We start from the raw sequence: 19110 nt of genomic DNA on the forward strand, positions 1-19110 counted from the left end.
CCGTTTTCTTCGCTTTTTTTTTCAAACGTAATTGAAGTTGTGTTCATTTATCTAAAGTATCACTAGCCAATATGATCAAAGCTACTTAGCAGAACATCAGAAAGCTGTGTGGTTGTGTTTTGTAGGAAACAGACACTACAATTCGCCCCCGCATGACAATTCGTGTCGGCAACGATGCCGACTTGTGATTTTTCAACTCGGCTGCTTTTCAGAGGAGATTCAAGTTCTCTCTGCGTACTGCCAGAAAGCACCCCACAAGTCCACTATCCCTGAATATTTCAGGGCAATCAGCATAAATATTTACTTTACTAGCTAATCCGTAATTACCACTAGTTATACTACATTCGAGTTCTTGTGAAACTGAGCCTTTATTTGTGTTGATGATGTTGAAGTTAAAACGATTAAATTTAAAAAAGAGCCTTTTTTTTGGGGGGGGGGGGGGGATAGGAGACCAAGCATTTTAGTGGGGAAGAAGGAGCATTAAAATGGAGTATTGTAGTGCCGAATTAAAAGCATTATGTGCAAAAAGCTAAGTTCCGACCTGAAGCTTCTCGCTTCTATATTCCTCAATTAATAAAACTCCTCCCACTACGTTCTCAACGTTTTCCATTTTATTTGAGCATAAACCGGATAAAGTTCTCTAACTTGTGGCCCTCATATAACGATATATGTAACACATTATTATTATTACAGAAAATTTAGTGGTATACCGAGTGGTAGCAAATCGACAAAAACGGTATCCCGCTGATGATAATGATAATGATACTTGTATACTGTATTTACAAATGAGTCAAATAAAATTAAAAGAAACAAACAAAAATTAAAGTTTTATTAAGTCTGAGCTTTCCCAAGTCTTATTTCTACGACGGAAGATAAAATATGTCGCTCTGATGGCTAGATTTATCATTTTTTTGATTATATAGTGTTGTTGCGTTTTGTCAATGCCAATGTCATTCATCATTTCTAAGAACGTAATAATAATAATAATAATAATAATAATAATAATAATAATAATAATAATAATAATAATAAAGAAGGGGGTACACTAGGAAATGTGCAGGAAGTATGGGATAGAGTGTAATGACAAGTGGTATGACCATCAACCCTTGCCAACCCCTGAGAATGGAGAAGTGAAGATTACCTGAGACATGACTGTCTACACACACAAAGTGCTGAAACATAATCGGCCAGATATTACTCCAGTGCATAAAGACACACAGAAATGGACACTTATTGACAGCTGTACCAACGGACCAGAACATCATCAGAACTGAAGAGAAGGTTGAAAAGTACCAGGAACTAGCATTTGAAATCAGAAGGATTCATGGAGCCTCGAAAGTCACAATAATACCAATCGTGATTGGTGCTCTTGGAAGCATATCAAAAGGTGCAAAGACCTGGAAGTGTACAATTATCGGCCATCCTTGGATCTGTTCACCTGTTCCGGAAAGTGTTGTGTCTCTAATTAAGCTACGGGGAGTTGCTGAGACACAATAAACATTACCCAGTAGAACACCCGACAACTGGACAGAATCGAATAATAATAATTATAATAATAATAATAATAATGTCTTTCTCCAGAATTTCCACAATGTAGAATTTTTTCACACGTGTGACATAGTTTTCGACCAATCGGCTGGCAGTATTTGTGGCTGGTTGTGATTTTGATTTTCCGTCGTTAGTTGGTCTTTTTGGGAGTTTTTGCGTTGTTTTTTTCACGAGTTAAAGCCCAGTTTATTCTTAAATGGAAGAAAGCAGGTTTGTCGAGATCATTTTTTGCCTTTCTTTGCCTTTTTGCCTTTTCTTTGCCTTTTGTCTTTCTTTGTACTGACATAACTTGACCTTGTTTTAATTATTGATACAAATAAACAACTAGCCTGTTCCAGGCTACCAGATAGTCGGGAAACGAAAACATCTGCGTGGGAAAAGCGAGTGGGGACTTGGGTCGAGGCGAGGCGAGACTCATTTTTCGCACGCATTTTTTTCTCTTTCCCTACTATCTGGGAGCCTAAAACAGGCTAATAAACAACTGACTGTAAGGCCCGTGTCAAACGTCGAACTTTACATGTGCCGAATCTAATACAAATGAGAAAAATCTATTGTTTTTGCTCATATGCTTTAGATTCGGCACATGTAAAGTTCGACTTTTGAAACGGGCCCATAGCTTATGTAGTGAAATTCAAACCTCAGTTTTCGAAATAAAAAGAATAATGCATCTTTTGTTGTACTGCGAGGATTTCATCCAGTAAAAATAGTTCACGAGTTCGCTGCGCGCACTCGTGAAATATTTTTTCAACACTCGAAGAGAAAATTTTTATCTCCAAGCGGCCATGTAAAAGCAAGCAATAACAAATGCTTTGAAAATAACAATAGTTTAAATAAAACAAGCTAGGTTCTAGAGTTAGAAGATTCGCTTAATTAAAAAAATACACATATAGAACATAATATAGTAAAATACATGTATAAATTACAAATGTTAAGATGACATACAACCATACAACAGCAGTGAAGAAATAAACGGGACTAATGATAGCGGAATTCTTCAATAACTTTGTCAGTTAAACAGGTACACAGAATGAAGATCATTATCAGCTAAAATGTATGATCCTGATATCACACCAAAATTACCCGCGAAGGATGAAATCTATGGACGTAGTTAGGAGAATGAAGTTTTAAATTACGGGAGGCAAACAAGAAACATTTGGGAAGTTATTTTGTCACCTTCGTAAAATAAAGATAATTGTATTGTGTTGTACTACTGCAGACAATCCAGTCAAAACGCAAAGTAAAAACAAACTCGGTCACCCCCAATTTCCAGCTAAAATTGGATGCCCTTGTGCTTGCTGCATGTAAAAAATTCCAAAAACAAGCTTTTCATCAAGAAAGTTGATCAAAAGCTTTTGATCATGCATAGGTGTACATGATATAGAATCCCACCGTAGGTAAGGCCATTTGGCATTACGTAGTTATTTTCCTCACTGTTGAAAAATACCATGAAAAGTCGCTGTTGTTACGCCTTGGATTACGGCTCGGCCAAGCTCTTTAAACTCTCTAGCGTCCAAAACCAAGAGAGTGGTGGTTTGCTCACTAGTATTGATGACGCATGATAAAATGACACCGTCATCTTCTGTCTTGCCACCAGGCGCCTTGAAAAACACAGGATGGAAACCCGCCGGACTCCTCCCAGATAACAAACTCCTTGCTCTCGACATTCAGCTTGACAAGTTGTTCAAATACTGACAGGCCTTTCTTGAATCCAATGCCATACACGTACCTATGAGCAAATCCGGCAAAAATCATTAGAGTCATCCCCAATGGGGATGGCTCTAATAATTTTTGATTCTATTTGGTCAAAGACGTACTGTCATAGAACGTTCTCGTCACACAGCGAGACCCAGAGGGTATAATTACGGGGAGTTTGGAAATTGCTTCGGCCTTTTGTCTTGTGCTCCCCTCTCCACTCCCCCCTTTCCCGGACAAACATTAAGTCACTGCTTACGAGTCAGAGGGCCTATCAGGCCGGCGCTTATCTCCGGTTTCCAAGGGCAAACATTAATTAAGGTTTGCCGTTGTGTTCGCCGTAATTGATTCTTGGTAGCTCCAATCCTGTGTACAATAAAGTGTAATCGTATCCGTCCTCTTCCTTGGGGACAGGCTTTTCCGGATTATCACTCTCTAGTTCTTCTAGTGGAAGCATATAGCGACGCACCTGTGCGACGTCGTATTTCTTTTGGCCTGGATGAGCAGGGGAGCGCAAATTACGCAAGTACAACTGCTTTATAATCGTATTGTCATGAAAACAACAAGCATCCAGGTAAAGCTTCCCGTCTTTTTCAAAGGCGTTGATGTGATGGAACACAAAGAAGGGGTCTGCCGTAAAGATGCCAATGCGGTTGCCGTTCTTTCTGTCGACCACGTGGAATCTTGTGCGTTCGTTTGGATTCCAGTAAAACCATTGTTCAGGGCTTGTAGCGAAGAACCTGTGACTGAGGACTCGCCAGACGTCATAAACGAGGGGGCTTTCGGTAAACACTATGTAGTTATCGGTGAGGCAGAAACTATGAAAATACGCTGTGCCATTGGTTGGCCGGATTCTGCAAATCACTTCACCTCCCTCCAAAGGGTCCACATCCAATTCTTTCGAGGAGGGTGGTATGTGGATGATGTTGTAAGCGGAGTTCATACCATGCGTTACGGAGATGTTAATAACTGAGCCAGCTTGGGTTAGATGCGGATGGGGTGTGGCGCCATTGATGGTGGCATCACCTGTTGCGAAGATTACAGCATGATGTAAATTGGCAGTTACGTTTTAAGTAATCCTAATAGGGAAATATTTATTTGCATTTTTTGCCTCATTAGAACAAGGGTATTGGATTTGTAATAAGTCATCCGAGAATATAAAGTACACGAATATAGTGAAGTGCGTTGCATAAAGAGCTATCTCATAATTGGAACGCGATATAGAGTGGTTTTCAATTGTGTGTCGAAAGTAATTAGCGAATTGCTTTGGTTTTGCATTACTTCACTCAGTGATTGGCTCAAAGTTCTCGCGCCACTTTTTCAACCAATCAGAAGTGAAACCAAAACCAATCGTGGCTTCTGCGTGCACGTTTTCCCGCACTTTGCGTCGGCTACGTGTAATTACTTCGAGTTTTAAAGGGTTTACTGGATTGTTTCCGACCTTTTTGATTGGTATGGTTATTACCAGTGAGTGACTCAACTCTTTTTGCAAATGCTTGTAGCGAGGTTTAGGGCTGTTCAAGGGGTGACGTCACGACTCACGAGTACATTTGCAATTGTGAAATTCTTTGACAATAAAAAGGCAAATCAGACTGTAATGTCATCCCTAGAAAAGACGCATGTGTTTTAAGCTTCCCGCCTTCACCCGGACTCAACATCTCTCGTTGGTTCGGCACATGTTGGATGGTGTTGGAAATGGTGTGCAAATGCATGCAACAACCCCCAAAAATGTAGGGACGTACAGTGCATTTTGGGAATGATACGACTCATAACGGCTATCTCCAAGGAAACCATGTGTAGTGCGCGTGCGCAACAACTCCCAACAACATGCAACAGGGTGTGCCAGCGGACGCAACATGTAACACCCAACAATGTTGCGTCCGTTTTGCATCAGCGATCTTTCAAATGACAATTTTCGTCAAGCATACCACCACAAACCATATCGATGGAGTTAAGTTTTAGGTCTAAGCGCGTGTTCCACACTAATTGCCTGGAAACTCGTCATCAAGATTTATTAGGGAGCTTAAGCACGACCGTTTTTTAGACGCGGACGGCAACCGGAAGTGACCTGTTTTCTCTTTTAATTTGTCTTCACACAACCACATTTAAAAAGCTAAGTATCTTTTGTCCATTAGAGATGATTATTACAAACATCTGTGAGACACCACTGTCCTGGCACGCGAAATGTTCTCTTCCGTTTGCCGTCCGCGTCTCAAAAACGCGCGTGCTTAAGCTCCCTATTCTTTTTATTGTGCCCAGCATTTTAGGATCGGTGCCACATAACAACTGGATTTTAGATGATGCGTAAATCTACGCAGTCCCTGATGTTTGCACATTTTGAATTACTAAGAGAAGTTACCTGGAAACTCTTCAGTCCCTTCTACGGCCGTCAAATTGAACAGCGCGCCTTTTGATATAACCGCGTTTCGTCACGCAGTCACAAGAAACGGCGGAAGGGAGGCCTGGGAAAGGGTAAAGAAAATGGCTGACAAACACGATTGAGTGACTCGAAGGAACTTCTAGCGGTGTACTGGCCCCAGTTGTTCCAAAGGTGGATAACGCTATCTACCGGATAAATTACTATCCATTGGATAGCGCAATTGGTTTTGCTAGTGTTTATCGACTGGATAGTGATTTATCCGGTGGATAGCGCTATCCATCGTTTGAACAACTGAAGCCTGGTCCCGGTTGTTCAAAAGCAGATTAACGCTAATCCCAGATATAAAATTAACCAAGGAGTTTATTTCTTTACTACCAAATGCTGTTCAAACACTGATCGTCGGCAAAGCTTTACATTAGAAGAAGTCAATCTTAAAAGACAAAGATAAGCAAAAGAAACTTCCGCCAAAAAGTTGGAAACATGAAACAAAAGTTTACGCTAATCCTGGATTAAGTTAATCGGCTTTCGAACAACCGGGCCCTGGTGTTTAAGTTTTTCTCATTTGTAGTTACCTGGAAACTCTTTTGATAGATCCACCATGTTCAATGTATCCAGTGTTTTAGGATCGATCTGAAATAAAATTTCACTCTCGGTAGTTGCATACAATTTGTCTTTTCATTGGAAACAAGTTAACACTTGTGTTATCGACTGGCAATGTTTTGCCCCAAAATCGGGAGAAAAAGCGTGAAAAGATGTTCTGGCACGGATCTGGAGGAATGAATGAACCAAATTCCAAATGACATGAATTTCCTCGTTTTAAGGAGTCTGCATAACTCTCGCTCCGCACAAACTTGTTGCTGTAGGTCACATTTCCTTCTTGGATGTGAAATCGGTGCAGAAGCGCCTGCCCGTCAAACCAATGATTGAACGATGTGTCACCACATTCAAATCTGCCGGGTCCATTCCTTATCAAGGTTCCATTAAGCTAGGAAGGAATTTTGCCTCTGATCTCAGGTCTGATTGGCTCAGGGCGCTCTTCCACTGTTTGAAACAGAACAGACTCGTCTGGCGCAGAAGCCATGCTACACAGGACCTAGACAGACGACATGAAAAAAAAAACAAACAAAAACACGCAAAAATGAAAATATACGAAAAACGTCGTAAATATATAAAATGTAAATATAATATCTTAATGCACCAGTCATTTGAACCCTCCCTCTCCTCGGGCATTAACGGGGGAATGCGCGGATTCACTCCATGGTCAGCGGTTTTAGATTAACGTCGCTTTGGTTCGTCTCGAAGTGAACGGGATGCTTTGCAAAGTTCAGTATCGCCACGGACCAAGAAAGCCTGTTGAAGCCGATAATGTAAGGGCTTCGTCGAGAAAGGTAGGCGTATTTTCTGATTTGATATTGAAGAGTTCACTCTTCACTTTTGCCCCCAGGGAGCGAGGATTTCACCAGCTGCCATTAATATAAAAAGTTAATGCCCCGCTCACGCCCGAGGGGGGTCAAATGACTGGTGCATAAACATAACGCAACAAAGATGTAATGACATAAAAATACAATGAAACAAAACATTTAATCTAATGACAATCAATTGATTTTCAATTGAAAACCACTGGCCCCAATTGTTCAAAGGCGGTGGATAAAGTACGCGGATTCGGCATCAGTTTCCATGCCCATTATAGAGCGGACAATACTCATTTTTACAATTATACTATTAAATTGCACAGATTCTGTCCATGGATACAGCTGTCTGAAATTAAGCACCAGTTGAGGGTTTCTTTGTATAATGGAATGCTGCTCTTTGTGGACACATGAAACTACCACAAAGCCACACGTCACTCACACTCTTGATAACACGGACCCTTAAGCAAGGACGACGAAGACGATAACGAGAATGCCACATAACAATAAGTTTAATTAGCAAAAACAATAGCTTTGCATTGCTTTCAGTAAGTTTTGCAGTTGGTGGCTGGGAAAGTAAAGTAGACGGCTGTGGAATCCAGAGCACTGAAGGCTTAAGCCTCTAGGGGTTCTAGGGGCATGTTCCCCCAGAAATGTTTGAAATCTACAAGCTTGGGAATGCCATTTCCAGCGTTTCCCAAAAGGTGTTTCCCTCTAAAAAGGAAATGGAAATTAAGCAATAAAACACTACAATTGCTATAGTCATTTTTGAAAGAAATTGCTGGTTATTAGTATTTGAATACATTATAGGCAGAATGTCATGTAAATTGAGCACTAAACCCTAAATACGCGATGTACGCGATTTTCGTTACGTTTGTTTGAATATGTAGACTTTTTTTTTTCCTTGAGAAGAAAACTCCATAATTTGGAGTTTAGTGAAGAAAGTAAAGCGATTTTACGTTCATAATAGAGAACGGTGGAAAAACACCTGCACAGCAAAAATTCAATCAAATGGTCGTGCGAAGTAGCTAGGCGGCGGGATGGACCAAAGTACACGGCGGTCTATCGCCGGTAGCCGCCTTTTATTTTAAAAACCTCTGGCTTTGCACGCCCCGCACGGGCGTTTTACATTTTGATACATTTCTTTGCCGTTCTCGTCATGACAACGACGTGAAATGATCAACTTTGAGGTCATTTGGAGGACGAGAGCACCTGTTGATGAATTTTCAATTTTCTGTCTAAATGTCCACACAGTTCTCACCACTTTTATTCTTGGAATGTGTATTCACACTTTCCAAGCCGAGCGACCTGGAGTAATCGTAAAATTATTGCAGTAGCGGGAAATAATATTTTTAGACAAAGTTCTCGTAGCCGTTGTCGTTGTCCTTTCTTAAGGTCCCTAATCAAATTAAATACCGTGGAGTACCCTTCGGAGTAGCGTGGTCAACCATTTAGATTTACATATTTTTATTATTTTTTTCGAGATTCCAGCTCACCGATTGTTAATACATGTCACGGAAGCTCATAACAAACCGCTGACCACATCGAACAGGACATAGATTGCGAGCAGTCTCTTTCTTCTCTTGCGCGGGCACGAGTGCAACCCACGTTACGCGAGCTGGTAGCCTGGACCCGAGATATGTCTTTCTTCTCCCCAATCCCTTCTCTGTTTCACCCAAAATTTGCATAATGTTTTTTTAATTATTTCCACCCGTACAGGACACTCTTTTGCCCTAAATAAAAAGTCTTTAAGATCCTCAAATTCCCCTATTTCTGAACTCAAGGGTCCGACGTTCTTTTGTACGACTTACCGTATTTTATGGATTAACTCTGTTAAAGGATCCACGCCAGGCACAATTAAGTTGTTCAAACGATGGATAGCGCTATCCGCCGGATAAATCACTATTCACTGCATAACTCAATTGGTTTTGCAGGTGTTTATCCGCTGGATAGAGATTTATCCGGCGGATAGCGCTATCCATCGTTTTAACAACTATGGCCAGGTCTAGTGGAAGGCATATAAAGCCCATCGGACTTCCAATTGCGCCATAATAAACTTGAGGGGTATGAATAAAATACTTGGGAAGGGGTTGCTATTATAAAATTTCGTGAGAACTCATTGAATTTACGAGGTAGTATTTCAACAATCACGAACGAATTCATCTTTGAGAAGATATTTTTCTATAAATGAATATTTGTTGAAAAGGTATCGTTTTGCACATGAAAACATTGCATCAAACGTAATATTTTAGCTTCTGTACAACGTATTAAAAGGAAAGCGCTAACGGAGCTATGAACGTCTCGCTTAATCTATAAGGGCGACACGTCAAATTAAAAATGCATTCAAGGGTTTCCACAAGCGTCGATGATATCTTAGCTTTGCTTACCTTGTGTCGGAGAAGTGGAATCTTGCACTTCGGTCGCCCGAGGGCAGAAATTAAAGGCAAAATATTTAAGACATCCCAGTTGCAAATTTTTCCTTATTTTGTTGAAATGTAGAACTTCAGGAAACGAAGTGATTTGTGAAAGGAAAAATAAGGGTCACGACACTGCGTGACATTTACAAGATTGCCTGGATACACAGCGATTTCCGTGATACCTTTCGGTCCTCCTGCGCTAACGTACATTGCATCATCGTCTGCCTTGCGAAGCACTAAGTCGAGCCATGTTGTGGCCTACAACTACCCTGTGGGATATTATATCGCAGTTCTTATGTTATTTTCTCAGATTAGCCATGTGACTAATTAGTCCCTTATACTGCTATGTGGTACGGTGATGCCACATAGTATAAAGCAATGTGTAGTGTTGTTATCGTACTGTGATGATCGTATGGTAGGTACCCAATCCTGCTATATGTATCACACCCAGTAAATGCTATATTGTGAGTGGTTTGCGGTGATATCGTAACGATCAGCCCATTACAAAATCCTAACACTGCCGCGCTATAAGAATCGCGTACCCACTGATGTTAAACTGTGTTTGCGAAAAAAATATAGTTGGCAAAGCCGAAATTTTACGCAATCAAAGGTGTTGTTTCCGTTCTCTGGAATCACGAAGTTTTAAAGAAAGCTAATAAAATAGTTTCCGAAACTAGGAGCGCAATAAAAAAGTTTAAGCAATGAATGTTTTTTTGATCGGCTCAACCGAACTTCATCAGCTAGCTACATGAAAGATTCGAATGTTAAGATGGGTTATATCACGTTCATTTAGTTAAAACCATTGGCATGCCTTTATTCAAAAAGGTCTATCAATCGCTTCCCTTAAGTTTAAACGTGTTATTTTCCGCCACGGTGGTTAACGACGGAATGCACTCAGTGGATGTTAAAGGAGGGGGACATTGGGATTTTCGGTTTTGCGGTTTTGGTTATTTTTTAGATCGGTTTTTCGGTTTTTGTGCCAAAAGACTTCGGTTTTTCGGTTTTGGTGTTCATTGCGATTTGCGAGTTTTTCCTTTTTTAGCATCTGGTTTTCGGTTTTCGTAAAAAATAGGAGCGGTTTTTCGGTTTTGTTATCCGATGTACTTTTTGGGTTTTTCTATTTTGTCCTATTTGGTTTCCGGTTTTTCTTAGATTTTAGCGGCAATTGATCTCGAATAGAGTGTTATTTATTTATTTAATCTTTATTTAACCACGGTACAATTCATCAGCAATATTAAAAAAAATATGTGCAATTAAAAATTTATAGATAGAACTATGTAAACTACATTAACTATCTTTCTCAATATCATACATAAAAGCTGCTTTCCACGAATGCCGTGTTTAGAATAATGGCTTAGATAACCTCTTTCATCAGTCGTTTGAATTGATTGAGGGACTCTGCTTTCCTTAGCTCTAATGGCAAACTGTTCCACAAAACTGCGCCACTAAATAGCTAAAGCTGTTTTTTGTAGTAGTTTGTGCGCGGTTGCGAAACATTTACCTTATTCACAGAGTCTCTCAAACAATAACCAGAATCGCGATGGACAATTTTCAAGCAGAGATACTCAGGTGCTAGTCCCTGTAGGGACTTAAATACCATTGTTGCTCTTTCAATTTGCCTTTGAGAGACTAGGAATTTCCATCTTAAGAGTTCAAATAAAGTGTTGACATGAGCGTCATAGTTAGGGTAGGTCAAGACACGGGCTGCTCTAGCTCTGTTTTGTAGTTTTTGCCGGCGGTTTGTCCTGCAAAGTTACTCCACAGTTTCCTCAAACAATATTGCAGTAGTTGAAATGAGGTTGTACTAGGGCCTGCTAAACAGAATGTAAGGTCCCATAGGGTACAAGATGCCTGTTTTCACTCACGTGATCAGTAACCTTGTTTTTCCTCCGAAACAAAAGAAAACGTTTGAGTGATAATAGAGCTCAATTCCCGGAGACGTCACATGAAAACACTCTATAGCCGCGAAACGCGAAAGCTATTGAGAGGAATGCGTGACAAACTAAATGTCACTGTAGGGGATCACGCGTGTCGAATGACGCCCGAGTTGGTGCGGAGTGGATGAAGATGAAGGACCCCATGAAGATTTAAACGAGCATGAAATGAGTGAGAAGCTGGTGACTCTGATAAAGGCCAGCAAGAATTTGATGAATGTAGTGACGAAGTCAGTGCAGATGACAACAATTCCCAGGGCCAGCAAGATGAATTAGGGACAAGTCTCTTTGGTGCAACGTCGCGATACGGAGGGGCGGTGCCCGCGGGGGAGGAAGTGGAGGGAAGGAAGACTCCCATATAAAGAGGGGAGGGATGCTCGTCGTCTCGGTTAGGGGTGTAAATTTCGGATTTTGGTCTCACTTAGGGTGTTTTGCGCAAAACGCAGTCATATGTAGCCATAAAAATCTCCTTAGGGTTCCGCGCGAAGAAATATAAAAGTGTATATTTACACTTTTATATTTCTTCACGCAGGTGAATGTTTTAGATGGTAATGTCTTTGCCATCATTAAAAGTCGCTGTATTTTTTATTTTTATGCGTTATGGATAATATGGTCTCTTTTAGGGGTCAGAAAACGCCTGGGCCACGCCCAGATTGGTCTCCTTGGAGGGTTTAATGTAAAATTTCAGACGAGCATCCCTCGCCTTTTTATATGGGCTTCCCCCCACCCCCCCTGTTTTAAGTAAGTTTCTGTTTATTACCACATTTAACCTTTGAGCAAGTTCCTGCTGCCATGTAAAATAAGGAACAAGCAGTACCGGTTAGCTTCCTCAATGCAATCGCATGTTTTAGACCAAGATTAAACATTCCGTTCGAATCTCCAAACTGTCAGGTATTAGTTATCAAACACAAATGTTCAATTAGAGAGTTTTATTGGGGGTTTCCAGAGCTATAGCTTTTTGCTATTGCAAAATTGAGATTTTAGACAGGACTTGTGTGCAAATTCTCCTAAGTTAACTTGGCTCCATTACCAGCTGCTTTACGGAAAATGAGCCCACAAAGCCCGAGAGAGAGCGGCAGAAATAAAGCCTATGATTTTAGCAGATACTAAAAGATATGAAGGCTTTAGACAAGTCCATGACATTCACAAATACTTTGATGAAATAAAGTGTTAGCGTAGTTTGCTCTGTATGCCGCACTTGTCACCATTGTATCGGCTTTTTGACGGTTTTGTATGCGGTTTTCGGTTTTGGCCGAAATTTTTTGCGGTTTTGTGATTTTGGATGATTTTTTCTTCGGTTTTGCGGTTTCTAATACACCTCAATGTCCCCCTCTGAAAGACTGAGAAGAAAATATACCACATCTGTTTTGAACAATGTGAAAGATCGAAAACTAAAATTAAGGAGCATCTATTGAAGAATTTGCAAGTTTTTCATTAACACTGGCAATCACGGACACTCAGTAAACTTATTCGCCTAGGCTAACATGATAAGAGAGATCTAGAATTCCGCCTTGATGACCCAAGCGACAAACAGACAAGCAACAGAGCAGAAGGAAGCTATGCACACAATTAACATCAACCACGCGGTCTGCAGTACATTACGCATGCGTAAAGCCATATCATCCAGGCAAATGCAGCCATGTACAGATCGATGTTTCAGCTCATAGCCGTGGAACCCGTTACGATCTCAGCAACGTGTTTAGGGTCCTCTGCGGCCAAAGCCGGCCTCACATTATGGATGTGGTTACCACAGAACCCGTTCTCTGTTGCTTGACTGAGCTTTTAGTTGCATGTTTATTGGCGGGGAACGATACTCTTTAAAAGGCCATTTCAGAGTCTGCCTCCTCTTCAAAGCGAGTCTAAGTGCGAAGTTTTAGTTCTACTTTACATACGAAAGAAAACTACTTTTCATAACTTAAAGAAAAACTTTGCACTTGAAGTCACTTAAAAGAGGAGGCAGACATGAACTCAGAAATGGCCAATTATGAGGCTTACTGCTCTTATTTATTTATTTATTTATTTATTTATTTATTTATTTATTTATGGCGATTTGAGCCTGAAAACGTTCTTAATATGTCACCGTTCTAAAGACAGTTGTGTGGTGTACTCGAGTAAAAAAAAAAAAAACAGTCTTCTACGAGCCTAGAATGCCCATCAGGCCGGCGCTTATCTCCGGTTTCTGTAGCAGGCCCCACGACGCAAAGATAAGCCGACAAGCAGCATACGTTATCTAAGCAATGTTTTAATCTTTTACACCTTTTGCAAGAATAATAAACACGTGCTAACACCAAGTTAATATAATTATCTGTGAACAGTTACTTGTTCCTACAATTCCGTCGCGGATGAAAACTAGCCTTAAACATATACATGATTATTAGTGCACAAGCGATCGACCTAAGGCTTCAAATTAAAGTACCGTAAATTGAATGTGCATGAAGGTAAATAATTTAACGGCTGAATGATACTATATGTGATGAGTCAGTCCATTCAACTCATCATGCTACTGGAATATACCGTGAAGAGTCACCGGGGTGACACCTTCCACAACGCCCCTCCCAAGCTCTTTGAACTCCGTCGCATCTAGAACCAGCAGAGAGGTGCTTTGGTCTTCGACGTTGATGACACAAGATAAAATGACACCGTCATCTTCTGCTTTTCCATCAGGCGCTTTGACAAACACAGGTTCTGAAGCAAAACCACCCGGCTCCTCCCATGTGACAAACTCCTTGGTTTCCACGTTCACCTTGACAAGTTTTCCAAAGATAGACTGGGCGTCTCGCGATCTTACGCCATATACAAATCTGGAAAGACAGACGATTCATCCAGTAAATAATTACTAATTTGTTACGACGACCCTAATCTGCAAAATTAGAGGCAGATAGGATACCAAGGATATACATCAATAGAGAGAGTTGCAAGACAAGTATCAGGACAAAGAATTAATGACCTGTTGGATGCGATCCAGAGTGTGCCAGATTGCAGATCGAGTAGAATCATATCAGGAAACTTTACAACTCCCTCCCTGGTTGCCTGGACAATGTCGTTAAGATGAAGGGCCATTACCACCTTAGACAAACGGCACAAAAGTCGTTATATTGAACATTTTTACCCTTGACTGTAGCTCTAATTCTCAAATAGAGCATAATCATGGTCTTCACTATAATGAGGAGGCAAACAGTAAAAGTGCCCAAATGTGGTGAGCAAGGTCAGCAGCAAAGTATTAATTTTAATAAATAAATAAATACTTGTTAAAAAGTTATTCACTCATTCACTAGATTCGTTCATTCGTTTGTTCATTCATTCATTCTTAATTAAGCCTGGTTCTCACTTGTGCGATAAGCACAAGGATAAATGGTATGCGCAAGCGCAGTAACGTCATAGAGGATCCAGTAAGATTCAAGATGGCGTGCGAATCGTCGTGCTTGTGCTTATGCTTAACTCACGCCGATTGCCACTTGTAAAATAAGCACAAGCGCATTTTACGCCCGTTCCCATACGATTTTTCTTATGCTTATGCTTATGCGTATGCGTGTGCGTGTGCGTGTGCGTGTGCGTGTGCGTGTGCGTGTGCGTGCGCTTGCCTTGTGCTTGTGCTTGCCTTGTGCTTGTGCTTGTGTTTATTGCACAAGTGGTAACCAGGCTTTAGGGAGTAGGGTTAGCGCAGTCGGCGAGAGCACTTGCTTCCACCAATGTGACCTGGGATTAATTTCCGTACTCAAAGTCAGATTATTCAATAACATGAAAAACGTGCTAGAGAAAATTATAATACGGCAACTTGGTAGTTATGCGTCTGATTAGTCAGGATAATAGCGAGACTTTTTGGCTAAGCTGCGAGCGTAGTAATATTATACAGTCTACAGATAACTGCTGTTAGAATGGAACAACGTAACTGTTAGATATTTATATACCTGTAAGGCTTTCCATTGTGTTCCTCATAATTGATCCTCGGAAGTTCCATCCCTATGAAGAGCAAAATAAAATCCCGTCCATCTCCTCCCTTCGGGAGAGGCTTCTCTTCTGCATCCCCTAGATCTTTAATAGGAAGCTCATAACGGCGTACATAGGGTGTGGCGAACTTCTTTTTGCCCGGTTGCGCTGGGGAGCGCAAATTATGCAGGTACATTTGCTTCACAAGCGAGTGGTCGCGATAGCAACAAGCATCGAGGTGAATTTTTCCGTCTTTTTCAAAGGCGTTGATGTGGTGAAATACAAAGAACGGATCCGCCGTGAAGACGCCAACGCGGTTTCCGTTTTTTCTGTTGACGACGTGAAATCTGGCGCGCTGGTTTGGATCCCAGTAAAGCCAATCTTCGTAAGTGGTCCCGAAAAGTTTGTGGCTGAGGATTCGCCAGACGTTTAGCAATAGAGGAATTTCAGTGACGACGATGTAGTTTTCGGTGAGGCAGAAGCTATGGAAATATGCGATGCCACTCGTTGGCGGAATGCTGCAAATCACCTTGCCTCCAGCTAAAGTGGTTTCGCCAGCTTCTCCTGAGGAGGGTGGTATGCAGATGATGTTGTATGTGGAGTTCATTCCAAATGTCACGGAAATGTTTATCACAGAACCGTCCGGAGTCACTTGAGGATGGGCTGTCGCACTACTAATGGTGATATCACCTGTTAGGAGAAATTAAGCTGCTGATAAGTCACTTAGTTCATCCGTTAGACAAGTTATTCAGTCAACCAGTCAGTCTAGGAGTTGACGAGATAAAAGGCCAGATTAATACGCTTCACATTACATGGTAATGTATGATAAACTGTGGAATAGTGACCCCTAATATTTGTTTGTCTTGGCCAATGTTTTTAGTCCAAGTTCTTTAAAAAGGTATCCGATGTCCCTGGTGTTTTTTTTCTTTTTTTCTGTTAGCCGTCCCTTTTGTGATCCCTTCTATGAAAGGGAGAAGTAATCCTCACATGTATCTGGACAATTTAAGCAATTGTCTCTTATAAACACTTAACGGGGCAATTTAAGCAACCTTGTAAGACACTGATGATTTAAGCAATTGTCTCTCAGGCAAGTCGCGCGCATTATGAGTTCATGCTTTGTCACGCAAGCAGGAGAAACGGCGGAGGGAGGAATGGGAAGGTAATGAGTGACAAAACACAATTGCGTGACTCGTAGGAAATGCTAGCAGTGCACTGATGTATGCTGTAGTTACCTGGAAACTCTTTTGATAGATCCACCTTATTCAATGTATCCAGCGTTTTTGGATCGATCTGAAATAAAATTTCACTCTCAGTAGTTGCATACATCTTGTCCTTCATTGGAAACACGTTAACACATGTGTTGTCGAAAGATAATTCTTGCCCCCAATAGCGGGAGAAGAAGCGTGAAAAGATGTTCTGGCACGGATCTGGGGGAATGAATGAACCAAATTCCAAATGACATGAATTTCCTCGTTTTAAGGAATCAGCATAACTCTCGCTCCGCACAAACTTGTTGCTGTAGGTCACATTTCCTTCTTGTATGTGAAATCGGTGCAGAAGCGCCTGCCCGTCAAACCAATGATTGAACGATGTGTCACCACATTCAAATCTGCCGGGTCCATTCCTTATCAAGGTTCCATTAAGCCAGGAAGGAATTTTGCCTCTGATCTCAGCTCTGATTGGCTCAGGGCGCTCTTCCGCCGTTTGGTAAAGGCAGGAATGGTCTGGTGGCGCTGTCATGGTGCCTTGTAGAACCTAAGGGGACCAATGAGAACATGGAACAGAAATTCTGGGAAAAGGGGATTTTTATGAAGCAAATGTAAGTGAACATCTTAAATTATTGCTCAATTTCACTTTTTTCTATTAAACAAGGGAACAGGTGCTTTCTCTTGTACTGTTATTTTCGAATAAAGGAAAGGAAAGGAACGGAACTTTATTTAAGTGTCCAGTCGATTTACCGCTGGAGCACTAGTTGGGGACACTGTAAAGTGAAATTAACAATCAACGTAAATCAAGTTAAATGCTGGTTTTTGAGGAGATGGGAAACCGGAGTATCCGGAGAAAACCTCTCGGTGCAGAGTAGAGAACCAACAAACTCAATCCACATCATAGGCGGCCCAGACCTATGACGCCGAGTCGAGGAATCGAACCAGGGCCAGATTGGTGGGAGGCGAGTGCTCTCACCACTGCGCCATCTCTTGATGCCTCTTAAGCTTAAAATTCAAAAGAATATTTTATCCTGAACGAGGCAACAAGGGCCAATTTGTATCCGCATAAATCAGCGGCCATTTTGGACACATGTATTAACGGTAGTAGTCAAAACCATAGGCAGCCCAAGTTCGCGTCACTAGAGAGCGTGTAATAATTGATTACTAGTGGAAGATGACCTTTGAGTAAAAGCGGTGTTGCGTCACAGGCAGCCGTTGAGAATTTAAACGCGTTGTAAGACTTTGTATCGGAAATAAAATACCGAAGATTATGAAGCCTAAAAAACGCTCAATTTAACGTTCATTCAATAAAATGAATAAAAATGACTTACCTCTGGTGTATTTTTGTGCCTTTTGGAGCTTATTTTACCGTTTCGGGAATTCCGTGTTTTCAATGTTGTAAGACGAAGTTCAAGGCTGCACACTACGATTCCGACCGTTGTCAGCTCAGAGGCGGTTTGCGACTCGAAAATCCATCCCTGCCGCGATTTTTTCACGCAAAGCTAAAGCCACATCATTTGCGAACCTCGGTGAATGTTTCGTCGTCAAAAATCCCCACGCACTTGGCTGGAAATGAGCATTTTCTGCTTCCGATTACACGATAGCTGATGAAGTTAACGGCTGGTGATACTGTATCACGACACGGAGCTTGGATCCGAGGTCATTCAGTATCACCAGCCGTTAACTTCATCAGCTATCGTGTAATCGGAAGCAGAAAATGCTCATTTCCAGCCAAGTGCGTGGGGATTTTTGACGACGAAACATTCACCGAGGTTCGCAAATGATATGGCTTTAGCTTTGCGTGAAAAAATCGCGGCAGGGATGGATTTTCGAGTCGCAAACCGCCTCTGAGCTGACAACGGTCGGAATCGTAGTGTGCAGACTTCGTCTTCACCCTTAGAACATTGAAAACACGGAATTCCCGAAACGGTAAAATAAGCTCCAAAAGGCACAAAAATACACCAGAGGTAGTCATTTTTATTCATTTTATTGAATGATACAAAGTCCGATACAATTTAAATTCTCAACGGCTGCCTGTAACGCAACACCGCTTTTACTCAAAGGTCATCTTCCACTAGTAATCAATTATTACACGCTCTCTAGAGACGCGAACTTGGCCAAAATGCTAAATGTGTTAACTTGTTTCCATATTGCACGAAAAGTTTGACCGTTTTCAAATTTGATCCAACATGTTGCAACATATAGCAACATATCGCAACAGGGTGGCCAAACGTATGCAACATGTTGTGCCAAACAATGTTGCATAATGTTGCGTTGAAATGTTGCGAGCGTTTGGCCTTAAGAATAGTCGCTAGCTCGAGCTAAGTTGTCTCTCGTTGGTTACAATTAAATAAACTGCGTTTCGTGGAAATAGCGAGGTTGCTATCTTTCTGCCGGTAATTACTTACCGTAACATCTGAAATTGGAGTTTATGGAATATACGCCAACTGCCAGAGACACTGCAGAGTCGCTGAGCTCCACTCTTTAAAATCGCATTGTAATGTAACAGGATTCCACGATGATTGTCACACGGTCACGCAACGTTTCATTTGCTTGTTGTCAATGTTGTTGTCTGACTTTACTACAAACGGTTTG

General features: G+C 41.3%; 1 protein-coding gene and 1 pseudogene across 2 annotated transcripts in view; both read right to left on the reverse strand.

Annotated features, from left to right (window-relative positions):
• Nucleotides 1-2: 2 nt before the first annotated feature.
• LOC138027432 (carotenoid-cleaving dioxygenase, mitochondrial-like) lies at nt 3-6701 on the reverse strand (annotated as a pseudogene).
• A 6904-nt stretch (nt 6702-13605) lies between these two features.
• Nucleotides 13606-19110, reverse strand: part of LOC138026412 (carotenoid-cleaving dioxygenase, mitochondrial-like) — an 11776-nt gene continuing 6271 nt past the window's right edge. The window contains exons 1-4 of one of the 2 annotated variants that reach the window (XM_068873760.1): nt 18924-19019; nt 16540-17062; nt 15289-15997; nt 13606-14181 (exon numbers count right to left, since the gene is read on the reverse strand). In XM_068873760.1, coding sequence (XP_068729861.1) covers nt 13881-14181; nt 15289-15997; nt 16540-17047 — 1518 coding nt within the window. In that variant the 5' untranslated portion in view covers nt 17048-17062; nt 18924-19019 and the 3' untranslated portion in view covers nt 13606-13880. Of the gene's footprint in view, nt 14182-15288; nt 15998-16539; nt 17063-18923; nt 19020-19110 lie in introns of those variants that run through there. The other variant, XM_068873761.1, reaches the window with a different exon arrangement.

This window comes from Montipora capricornis, chromosome 12, assembly GCF_036669925.1.
Source record: "Montipora capricornis isolate CH-2021 chromosome 12, ASM3666992v2, whole genome shotgun sequence".
In the NCBI taxonomy this organism is placed as follows: domain Eukaryota; kingdom Metazoa; phylum Cnidaria; class Anthozoa; order Scleractinia; family Acroporidae; genus Montipora; species Montipora capricornis.